Here is a 12,966-nt window from a genome sequence, read left to right as displayed (position 1 = left end):
TCAGCTGATTGGTTTCGCCCTCGCTTTATCAAAGCTGTATCGAGGGATTTGAGAGAAAAAAAAAACACCAATGGGAATTGAAAATATGTACAAATAAAAATAATGTTGCGTTACGTTATGTATGGGGGGGGGGAATTGGGGGAAATCGATTGAAATACAGCAACGTTATATTACTCGAAGATACTAGAGACTAATCACACTTAAACCTAAGAGGTATTCCTTCTGCTTACAGAGGGAAGGCCTTCTCAACTAAACGTGAACAGTCTCTGTTATAATAAATTACTGTAACTCTTCAGGAAATGAATCATAGTTATTCCCCTTGGCCGGAACTAAGGATTCCGCCATATTGATTTTGCTAAACACGTGTATATATTTTAAGCTGATAAAACCTTTACGAAAGGCATTCTTATTCATTCTTCTTTTATCATTTCAATTTTATCAGCTTAAAATTATAAAAAAAAAAAAAAAAATGGACAAATTACTGCGGCCAGACAGATTTAACACAGAACCAACTGTTCCGAATTCGGAAAAAATATACAAACATTGGAAGTTAACATTCGAATACTATCTACGCACGTTAAATAACGGCCAAATCGAAAACAATGCGCAAAATCTTTTCGCTTTGATCAATTCTGTCTTGGCAACAATTTTCGAAATTATAAGCGACACCACGGATTACAATGGCGCCATAGAAACGCTAGACGCTATTTATATGAAACCAACAAACATTGTATTTAACAGACATCAACTCCTGACAAGTAAACAGAAACCGACACAAACCATCGACGAGTTCATGCAACAATTGGAAGTATTCGCTAAATCTTGCGAATTTCAAGCGGTAAGTGCCGAGGAAAACAAAAAACAATATATACGGGACGCGTTCATTAGCGGCATCTCGTCTTCGTCTATCCGTCAGCGCCTACTTGAAAAACCTTTCTCGACGCTACAAGAGACGGAGAAGCATACGGCCAGCTTCGATTACCACCCGAGCGTAACAGCTACCGTAGTTCAACCAGAAGAAACTCCCTTAGCCGCTGTAAAAGGAAATACATTACAAAAAGGAATTTGTTTCTTCTGTGGGAACACACGGCATGCACGGGCGATGTGTCCTGCGCGTAATGCCGAGTGTAGAAAATGTAAAAAAAAATGGCCATTGGGCTAAGGTATGTAGATCATCCTCCTCTCCTGCTGCTGTGTTGTACGACCCGGACTCCCCCCCACCCAATCTCTCCTGACTAGGAACGGGTGCCAAAGACATCACCTACACCAAATGCGAAATAAATGGGCAGGTAGTGAATTCTATGGTAGACTCCGGCAGCGTGGGGACGTTCATTAGCAAAAATACAGCAAGAAAGCTGAAACTTTTTGTTATCCCCAAACTGAAAACCGTAGCATTGGCGGACCCGAATCATCATGCTAAAATCATCGGCGAAACTGTTGTTGACATCTCTCTAAACGGTAAAAACCACCACGCCATGACGGTGGAAGTAATTAAGGACCTGTTCACGGATATGATTGTCGGAAAAGACCTTCTAAAACAATATAAAACTGTGACGTTGAAATTCGACGGTCCCAGGGAAGAACTTGTTATTGGAGCGATGGGTAAGAGTAACAGTTTTCCATGTATCAAAATTTCTCCTCCTCTCCTCTTCTCTCATCTTTCTACTCGGACGACCCCTATTTCCACCAAATCTCGTCGTCACTCATTCACTGACAACATTTTTATTAAAGAGGAAACTGCCAGAATGCTGAGGGAAGGCATAATAGAGCCCTCTATATCTCCTTGGCGAGCCCAAGTTTTAGTGACCTCTAACGAGAATCAAAAAAAAAGAATGGTGGTCGACTACAGCGACACCATAAATAGATTTACAGAACTAGATGCCTATCCCATGCCTAACATTACTAAAATGATTGATGACATAGCTCGATACAACGTTTTTACAACACTTGACCTGAAGTCTGCTTACCATCAAATCCCAATTAGTCACACCAATCGGAAATACACAGCATTCGAAGTAAATGGAAAACTTTACCAATTTACTCGTAGTCACTAACGGAGTGAGTGCCTTTCAAAGATGCATCGATGGCATTGTAGAAAGAGAAAAATTAACAGATACTTTTGTGTATGTAGACAATGTCACGATATGCGGAAAGGATCAACAAGAACATGATTACAACCTTCAAAGGTTTTATAATGTAGCAAAAAAATGCAACATCACACTCAACCAAAGTAAGAGCATCATTCCTACTACTTCTATCACACTTCTTGGGTACACAATCCAGAACAACCAAATTACTCCTGATTACCTGAGGCTAAAACCACTCCTTGAAATGCCACCGCCTCTAAATTTACAGTCGCAAAAACGAATAATTGGTATGTTCTCTTACTATAGTAAATTCATTCGAAATTTTTCTGATAAGATACTGCCGCTGAACCATAACAGGGAGTTTCCACTACCCCCGTCTATTCTAAATTCTTTTCAGACGCTGAAGACTGACTTAAGTAATGCCACCCTTATAACTGTTGACCCGGACAAAGAATTTGTAGTGGAAACTGATGCCAGTAAATACTGCATTGCTGCTACGCTGAACCAACAGGGTAGACCCGTTGCATTCTTTTCTCGGACACTAAGCCCGAACGAGATTAGACATCACGCGGTCGAAAAGGAAGCTGCTGCGATTGTCGAAGCTCTTCGAAAGTGGCGACACTTCTTACTCGGGAGACATTTCAAAGTTATTACAGATCAAAAGAACGTCAGTTTTATGTTCGATAATAAGAGAAAATCAAAAATTAAAAATGATAAGATATGTCGTTGGCGGATCGATCTATCACAATTCAAATTCAGCATTACTTACCGCCCAGGAATGGAAAATACAGCTGCTGATACGTTTTCTCGCATCTCTGCATTAACGCACACTTTGCAAGACCTCCGCGACTTGCATGCTACACTATGCCATCCTGGAGTCACGCGACTCAGCCACTTCATCCGGACAAGAAACCTTCCTTTCTCTTTAGAACAAATTAAAAAGATAACAGACTCGTGCCCCTCCTGTCAGTATTTGAAACCTAAATTTGCCAGTTGTAACAAAGGAACACTCATACAGGCTATACTACCTTTCCAGTGACTAAACATCGACTTTAAAGGCCCTTTACTTACTTCTGTACGTGGTAACAAATACTTACTCACCATAATTGATAAATACACTCGCTTTCCCTTTGCCTTCCCCTGTAAGGATATGACTAGTAAAACCGTGATCCATTGCCTAAACCAACTATTTGCTGTTTTTGGCATGCCCGATATGATACACACTGACCGGGCTGCTGACTTCCTTGCAGGAGAAATCAAAGATTACTTACGTGGCAAAGGTATCGCCACCTCTAAAACAAGTAGGTATCACCCTGAGGGTAACGGGCAAGTTGAGAAGCTCAATGGAACTTTATGGAAGGCCATCCAAACGACCTTACAATCTAGCAACATGAAACTGCCTCATTGGGAAGACTACCAAACGCTCTCCATTCAATCAGGTCGTTACTATGCACTGCCACCAATACGACTCCTCATGAGAGAATATTCAAATATAGTCGTAGATCTTCCTCTGGAACTTCTGTTCCCACTTGGGCGAAACCAGGCCCAGTATATGTCAGAAACCATACTAAGTCTAGTAAGCTCGACCCTCCAGTAACCCCTGCTACCCTATTAGACATCAATCCCTACTATGCTCATGTACGACTACCCTCTGGTGCGGAAACTACTGTCAATGTGCGAGACCTGGCCCCTAACTCCTCAAACCAAGAAGACGAACACGATGAAAACAATACTGCAAGCCCTGAAGCCCGTAAAGAACCGCCACCTGACGAAAACAATATCGACGTGGAGGAGAAGAATCCCTTACCTGATCCTGAACATATCCATACTAGCCACGATGTGGATGCTGAGAACAAAAATCCCTGTGAGTCAGTGCGGAGATCGTCCAGAATGCGGCGATTTCCAAGTAAATATAAGGACTTTTTAACCTAGTACTGAACAGACTAAATTTAACTTCTGTAATTCCATACTTAATTATTGTTGAAGGGGAAAATGTTATAATAAATTACTGTAACTCTTCAGGAGATGAATCATAGTTATTCCCCTTGGCCGGAACTAAGGATTCCGCCATATTGATTTTGCCAAACACGTGTATATATTTTAAACTGATAAAACCTTTACAAAACGCATTCTTATTCATTCTTCTTTTATCATTTCAGTCTCTGAGATCTTTAAATGAAATGAATGAGCACGACTCAAGATTGTAAAAGAATTTGTGCTAAAGTTCGCTGCACAAGACAGGGTTTTTATAAGGTGGTCAGTAATGGAAGACTCGTATATATTGGCAATTACGTCTGTTGTTAGTATGTCCCATTTCTGATTTTGGTAGGTACATATTGTTGGACTCTTCCATCCAATCTTAATGTTGTTCGACCCACATAGTTGGCACTGCAACTACATTCAAAATTATAAATTACATTATTATTATGATGGGGGGTAGAACATCCTTTCGAGAGTGTTCTCGTAGAGAACACAGCACATACATTTGAAGCAAAATAACAATTTTGCACTGTTGAGCTGATTTGCTTTGCAAATTTCTCACTTACTCACGTAAGCCAAGGTAAACGCAGATATACTGGACATTTATTAACCTTTGTATAACTGACCTAATCACATCCAAAGGGTACCCATTTTTGGAGAGGGTATCAGTAATTAGTTTTAATTCCTCATCCAATTTTGATTTTGAGCAGATCATAAGGGGACAATGTGTTAGGGTCCAAATTAAATTTATCTTACGTTTTCAAGGGCAAAATGAATCCCAGCATGTATACAGTCCCGTGAATGTAGGTTTACGGTATATTGATGTAAGGTAACTGGATGATGTTTTCGTTACCAATACATTACTATACTATGGACGAATTAGACTCTCCTTCTGTAATGCAGGCTGTATCTTATTAAGTAAGGAGAAAAAAATTATTTGCTTCTGTTTGGTTATTGAAAAGGCAAAATGTGTCGTCCACGTAGTGAAAATAGACCAAAGGTTTCATGGGTCCAGAGAGCAATTGCTCTTCATGGAAACCCACGAAAATATTCGCCATTATCGGGCCCAAAACTGAGCCCATCGACACACCTTCTATTTGCCATCGTTGAAGCTGAATTCAATAGATGTAGTGGTAAACTTCATCAACTCAACGAATATATTTTCAGAAATAGGAGGAGGTGACTACGATATACAAAATCTGTACAGATATCTATAGTCTCTGAAATCGGGACGCAAGTAAACAGGTTACTAATGTCATAAGAACACATGAATTTATTAACAACCTTAGACTTTTGAATAAAGTCTGCAAAATGAAATGAATCTTTAAAACAGTATTTACTGTAATATTTTAATACAGGTTGTAAAATATTTCAGATCCATTTGGCAACTTCATGCTGTGATGACCCTACCATAGATAAAATGGGCCTTAAGGAAATACCTACTTTATGAGACTTTGGTAAACCATATAATCTAGGGCCGGATCGATGGTGGGGGCCTAATCTCATTAGCTATGCTCAATTTATCCGTGTCGTTCAATATGGTAGACATTTTCTCAACATAATCATGATAATCTAGTATTACAACCCCTGAACCTTTATCTGGTCTAGCAATAACTAACGATTTATTTTTGCACTGAGTTTTAATAATAGAATAATGCTCTTTATGTCATTTAAACTCTGAATGGGAAATTGGTGTACTTGCATAGCTATGAGCCAGGTCGTTTAAGATAAAAAAAAAGAAAAAAAAGCGAGGTTACAACCAGGACAAAAAATTGAAAATGCTTTTATTCATAATTATATGGATAAATTATAAATTTTAAATCCCTTACTTTAATTTCAGAGACTGGTGAAAGTTTTTCTGCTTGGGCATTGAAAATTTCAAATTCGGAAAATACCTCTTCTCGTTTAACACCAGGTAATGGAATACAAAAGTCTAAACCATAATCAGGTATTAATAGTGCAGAAGGAGATAAACCACGGGAAGATAGATTTAAGATGTTCTTGCCAATATTGGAGTTGGTGGTACATCCAAACTTCTTGTGTACTAAATGCTGCAATTTACCACTAAATTTAAGAACTAGTTATTATTATGACCACGTCCTTGTAAAATTTCAATGTACTTAGCGACCAAGTTTTATCAAAGACGATAAAATGCTCACGGCTTCACTCCATAATTGCACATATTTCTCTTTCTAAATTCACCGTTAATTTATTCATATAATTATGAATAAAAGCATTTTCAATTTTTTGTCCTGGTTGTAACCTCGCTTTTTTTTTTTTATCTTAAATAAAATAAATAGGGGACATTCATTATTATTTACACAAGAATGTAGGAATGTTATATTTTCTTGCATTGATCTTACCTGGATGGGAAATAAGACTAGAAACCCAAATACACAAACATAAAAAAGAAACCAAAATGATCAACAGGAAGAAAGCAATGTGGAGAAAACGGAATATTGGAAATGGAACTGACAGGGAGAGGCTAAACAAGAAACATGAAGAACTGGACCAAAAAATAAAAGCAAAAGATTTTTATATTGTATATAGTTCATTGTGTAAAAATGCCCAGTTTTATCTATTACTATTAGTTTATTTTGGTGGCCTTTAGAAATAAATTTTGAAAATTTATTTATTTTTTTAAGGGTTGGAGAAATAAAAAATACATTTTTTATTTTTCTTAAATTTAATATTTTTAATCAGGTTGATCAAGTCATTTTCAAATTTTTCAGTGTCTTTGTTTCTTTTAGGGTTTTTGTATGTTTTTAGTCTGTAGTGTTTGGCTGCTTTTCTCTGTTCATTGTCTTGTCTGAGGTTGGTTTCTTTCATTTCTCCAGGTTGGTGATGTATTGGGTCTGTGGCATCATTTTGGTGATTATCAAAATGGTAGGCTTTCCATCTCAAGTTCCTTATAAATATATTTATACTTGTAATTAAGCTGGTTATAAAGGTGTCTTTAGAAGGTATGGGGATACATTTAGTTGATAGTTGCAATTCCTTCCTATGAAACATATCTACAATTACTTATATAAACTCGACCTGTTATAGGGAGCTAATAATTTAAAGGAGATTAGAACAATAGTCCAAAGAGCCGAGTGTATTTCAATGTAACAGTGAAATCACTAGTTTAATTAAAATACAGGAAAGAAAAAGTGCTCGTTGTAATTTAGATATATAATAAGCTCGATTGATAAGAAAATTAATATGGGTTATAGATAGAAAAGAAATAGAGTAAAATATAAATTTGAACTTAAATTATAAATTTACTTTAAGTACAACATTACAAATATATACATGCATATATATGAAAAAATAGACACATACATACATATACAGGTATATACATAAAAATATAGGTACAAAAATTTACCTTTTAGTTTTTCGCCTTTTGAAATCAGGAACTATGGTTAAAATACTCATATGTGATGTTTGCTATAGCTTTTCACCTTATTGAATGATGAATTTTAAAAGGGGGACGCCCGTGCAATAAATTATTTCCGTTAGCGTACTTTTTATTTAAAGACGCCACGGTTTATATTTCGAATGTTGTTTGTATAATTGCATAATGCAAGGGGGGATAATTAGTCATTTTCTTTAATAAAAGGGCGCAAGGGGGATAATTAGTCTAACTTAATTTATTTAAAAAAAAAAAAAATCATTTTCATGACTTTTACTAGAGAGGCAAATACATTTTTTTTTAAATAATTGAATTAAATTATGATTACAAACACAATTTATGGTAAAATGTCATTTTTTACCTCCATAATAATTGATCAATCAAGCTTTGAATTTTTCCCAATCAATGTGAAAAGTAAAGAAAACTGTTTTTTTTTTCTATTTTTCCATCAAACAAATTTTTGGCATAATATTCCTCCGTTTTAAAATCACTTTTCATCAGTTTTAATTTAATGATTAAAATCATTTTCCTTTCTTATTTTCTAATAATGACCACTGAGCCACACTCTTTTTCCATAAACTAGATCATACTGTATTTTCACCAATTCTTTATTGCATAAATCAAGTTGAAAGACTTTCATTAGAATTTGGTGGCCTTAAAAAGGGCTTCTTTTGGTAACCCTTTGGGGGGATGCAACTTGTTTGGATGTCACAACCATTGTCTACGGAAATCCATGTCTTCATAGTTATAGTTAATTTTCAAAATGGGAGATAACTTTTTTGCAAACCGTATCTTGAAAAAATCTCACGTAAAACCACACAGATATAATTAATACTTATAATTTTCACACCGTTTTTTTTCTTTTTTTTTTCTGGTATCGATTCTTTAAAGTATTCTTTATGTATTGGTACATGGAAAGTTTACACATTCTAAAATTAAATTTTTAATTTATTTTTAAAGATTTAAAAATATTTATATTTTAGCTTTTTTGTAAAAAAATGTTTTTATCCTCATCTGAAACATAATTATTGATAACATATTCAATGAATCTCACACTTCAAAACGCAAAAGATAAAAAAATTAAACACATTAAAATTTCGGATTTCAATCTTCAATATCGAAGGCACCCTGTGAAATTTTTTTGTTTGTTTTTCTATACTTTTTGTTTCTCTTACCATAAAATGAGTTGCTTGGACTTTAAGAGGTCGAATAAGGGATAAATAAAGGAAGGGGGTATGAAGTCCCCAAAAATATATTTATACAACGAATATGAAAAAAAAGTTATACCCATATTAAGTGCATTCTTTACTTATTAATCGGTGAAAATTTTATATTGATTAAATAATTACCTGATTTTTGGTAGATTTCAAAAGACAAGCTCTGTTACGAAAATCAAAAACACTCCATAAACTTGGCAGTCACTAATCATAAAGGGTCTATGTGGATCAATATCAATTTTTCATTAAAACAAAGAAAACAGATGGGATTGTGCATCTTTGGGATTGAAGCTTTCTATCTTAGCACACATACTATATTATTTTATTTAATGGATAACATGTTTAGGTGACCACATTCTTATTCATGTAATTGAATAATTTTTTATGGTTTCTATATCTCGCCTTAAAATCAGTACATTTATTATCTATGTAATATTTTTCTATACTAGGATTATCTTCTGGGAACACAATTACCAAGTAAACTATACTTTTAGTTCAACATAATGGCATTCATTCTTATCCTATGTATTATTAGTTTAATCATTATGGTTTAATATTGACTTAATTATTTTCTCTAGATTATTTGCACAGCTGCCACTAAGTTTAACAGTATATTTTTATTGAATATTTTATGTAGAGGTTTTTATTTACTTGAAAATGCCGACTTAGAAAGAAATGAAAAAATATGACTTGAGCAAAACTGCTGGTGAAAATGTACTTTGTGACTCATAGCTTGCATCTCCAGAATGATTTTTTTTTTGTGTTTTTTTAAGTAATAACAGTACCAGATTTCTTTGTTAAACCTGAGGAAGGGCAAGCCTTAATATCATGTATATCTTGAAACTACATTAAGCAGGATATTTCATTCGGATCAAAGAAAGTACAACAATTATTGTGGTGTTTGTGTTCATGCTAGTCATTGATAAAAAGGAAATTTTATTTTAACTTTATTTTAACCTGAATTTATAACTGAACTTGATTGTCTTATCCTTCCAAATGAGCTTCTACGGGCTAAAATGCTTCAAAAGACCACACAACCAATGAGCAAGTCAAAAACAAAATAAGGCAAGCCATAGGTCCTTATGAAGATCTTCTCACCACAATCAGGAAGTGCAAACTAAAATGGTTCGGCCATGTAATAAGAGGAAAGAAGCTTGCCAAGACAGTGCTCCAGGGAACAGTCAGAGGAGGAAGAAAGAGAGGAAGACAACATCACAGAATGGACAGAATTGAAACAGTGAGATGGTCAAGCATGCGAAGGACAGGGGAAGAAAGAGAGGACTGGTTGACAGATCATCTGTAGCACCCCAACAACAACCGCCACTCTTGAAAAATAATCAGCATCCTTCCAGGTGTATTAAAGACTAAAACTGAAAATGATTTTTAACAAATGTCACTTTATGTCTCATTTGAATCTGCGTACATTTTTGTGCACCACGTCAAACATTAAATATACAAAATGTAAAAAAAAAGAAATGGTAATATGGTGTTATGGAGTGGAGGAAAGAGAGCATATAGTTCCACATTCAATCCTGGGCAATTTCTGGTCTCCCTGTTCGTCCTTCATAAAACAAAACACTTATTTTGATTATTTGGACTATTGTTCTCATGAGTGATATTTTCACAACGTTTCAGCCAATGTAATTTCCAACCATCATTAGATGTTTTTTGTCGAACTTTGAAATCTGCCCACTACTCAGAATACAATTGTGAATTCTTTAGGACTTCTACTCAGTCATGGCTGACTGAATGAGAGCATGCAACCTCCATGGATTAAATAAACGGTTTTATTCGAAATTCTGTCCAGATTCTTGAGTTTGACAAGATACACTCAAAGGACAGTGGAAGTCAGATTGACCGAAACGTTGAGAATAACGCTCAAGATGAGAACAGTAGTCTGAAGCATCCAAATAATACAAATTATCAATCCTCATCTCAAAAATTCAGAAACAGAAAACAAAACATAGAAAAATAACATAAGACAAATATTATTTACAGGTTTATTTCAAAACATATGTACACATTTTGCAGGGAATGGTAAAGCCAGCTAGTCATGTTATATAAAGAGAGAAATGAAGATTGACCAAAATGAACAACAATAACGCAATTGATTCACAGAAAAACATTTTTTTTTCGTTTATACAAAAAATGACAAAAGAATGGAATGTGAGTAAGAGAATGAAAAGACTCAAACGTTTTTAAATAGTTTTTATACAAAGTTTTGTTTTGTGCGCATACTTATGGCCCGGTTTAGTAGCAGACAATTTTCTTGGCTATCATGATTAGAAAATAAAGAAAATTTAGAAAAAAAAAAAAAAAAAAAACATTCATGAGAAAAATAATTTTTTTGTTAAAAAAAAAAATAAATACATAAAATTTTTTTTAAAAAGAAAATGAACTGGATTGAAAGTAATTTTTTCAGGGATTCAAAATTTTAACTAAGATTGATTCTAAACTGGTAAACTAAGAAGAGAGAGAGAGGGATAGAAAGAGAAGAGAGAGAGAGAGGGATATAAAGAGAAGAGAGAGAGAGAGAGGGATATAAAGAGAAGAGAGAGAGAGAGGGATATAAAGAGAAGAGAGAGAGATAGAAAGAGAAGAGAGAGGGATAGAAAGAGAAGAGAGAGGGATAGAAAGAGAAGAGAGAGGGATAGAAAGAGAAGAGAGAGGGATAGAAAGAGAAGAGAGAGGGATAGAAAGAGAAGAGAGAGGGATAGAAAGAGAAGAGAGAGGGATAGAAAGAGAAGAGAGAGGGATAGAAAGAGAAGAGAGGGGGATAGAAAGAGAAGAGAGGGGGATAGAAAGAGAAGAGAGGGGGATAGAAAGAGAAGAGAGAGAGATGGATAGAAAGAGAAGAGAGAGAGATGGATAGAAAGAGAAGAGAGAGAGATGGATAGAAAGAGAAGAGAGAGATGGATAGAAAGAGAAGAGAGAGAGATGGATAGAAAGAGAAGAGAGAGAGAGATGGATAGAAAGAGAAGAGAGAGAGAGATGGATAGAAAGAGAAGAGAGAGAGATGGATAGAAAGAGAAGAGAGAGAGATGGATAGAAAGAGAAGAGAGAGAGATGGATAGAAAGAGAAGAGAGAGAGATGGATAGAAAGAGAAGAGAGAGAGAGGGATAGAAAGAGAAGAGAGAGAGAGGGATAGAAAGAGAAGAGAGAGAGAGAGAGAGAGAAGAGAGAGAGGAGAGAGAGAGGAGAGAGAGAGAGAGGGATAGAAAGAGAAGAGAGAGACCTTTTTAACGTTCAGAAATGGTCACACTTACATTAAGTTCGAACTTGTGTCACGTGACGGGGAGGTTTATAAAGAGAAAGAGGGAGGAATAAATAAATTAAAAAAAAAAATAAGTAAAGAATGTTTTCTCAAAAATTAATGAAAATCATTTTTAGATCAAATACTTTTTGCAATCACAATTTCAAAAGAAATTCTATAAATTCTCAAAAGTTAGAAACCCAAGTATATTCAGAGGAAATTCAAAAATTTCAAAAAGAAATTGTACAATTATTAAATATACATTTTAACATTATCACTTATTCTATGACAAACATTCTTTATTGAATTATTTTTTATTTATTATTGAATTTTTTTTTATTATTGAATTACCATTTACTATTTGTTATTTTTTTTTTTCAGATATATTGATTATTGTTTTTTTATTATTATTTAGAACTTACTGAGCACAGATAATATACTTTGATCCTATCTGGAAGGTCAGGTAGTACCAATAATTTTTTTTTTACAATACAATTCTATTCATATTATATTCGATTTTGGAACAATTTATTTTAAAATGGGAAACCTACATTTTTTTATATTCAACAACACCAGATATTTTTCAATTTTTTGTCTGTCATCTTTTGACAATCAAATGTTCTCATTTTTTTTAATAGTGTGCAAGGTGATAATGTACACCCAAACAAAGGTACATACATATTATTATGAAACAGATCAAAAGTGACAGAAGTAAATGGACTTATTAATTTCAAAAACTTTGATCAGATGATTGTAGTCGACACAGAAGACGTGATATTCATTCTTTTCCTTCTCTTGTGAATTAGAAAATCACTTGATTAATAGTGGGAAGTAAAATGCAGTGATTGAATATGAATTTCATTTGCATCAAAAGTAAACATGCCCTCATCAGTTTTGGTTGGATGACTACTTTTGTCATACACATCATATCATGTACATTTTTGTAAAAATATGAAAAGTTCAAAATGAAAGTTTCTCAGATAATTTAGTAGTTCAGGTTTTCCTACCTCATTTATATTAAAAGATGCTCC

The 12,966-nt window shown here is 34.5% G+C and overlaps 1 protein-coding gene across 1 annotated transcript; it reads left to right on the top strand.

Annotated features, from left to right (window-relative positions):
- Nucleotides 1-469: 469 nt before the first annotated feature.
- On the top strand, nt 470-1,162 carry LOC145246525 (uncharacterized). The gene has a single exon (XM_080108133.1). It carries the CDS (start codon nt 470-472, stop codon nt 1,160-1,162), a length of 693 nt encoding a protein of 230 aa, XP_079964259.1.
- The last annotated feature ends 11,804 nt before the right edge of the window (nt 1,163-12,966 follow it).

The sequence above is a fragment of the Euprymna scolopes genome, chromosome 24, assembly GCF_053919585.1.
Source record: "Euprymna scolopes isolate OS-2025 chromosome 24, ASM5391958v1, whole genome shotgun sequence".
Classification (NCBI taxonomy): Eukaryota; Metazoa; Mollusca; class Cephalopoda; order Sepiida; family Sepiolidae; genus Euprymna; species Euprymna scolopes.
This window is presented reverse-complemented; position numbering and strand designations above follow the sequence as displayed.

What these genes read in the sequence shown, in the direction of transcription:
- LOC145246525 (XM_080108133.1), top strand. Translation starts at nt 470, where the DNA reads ATGGACAAATTACTGCGGCCAGACAGATTTAACACAGAACCAACTGTT.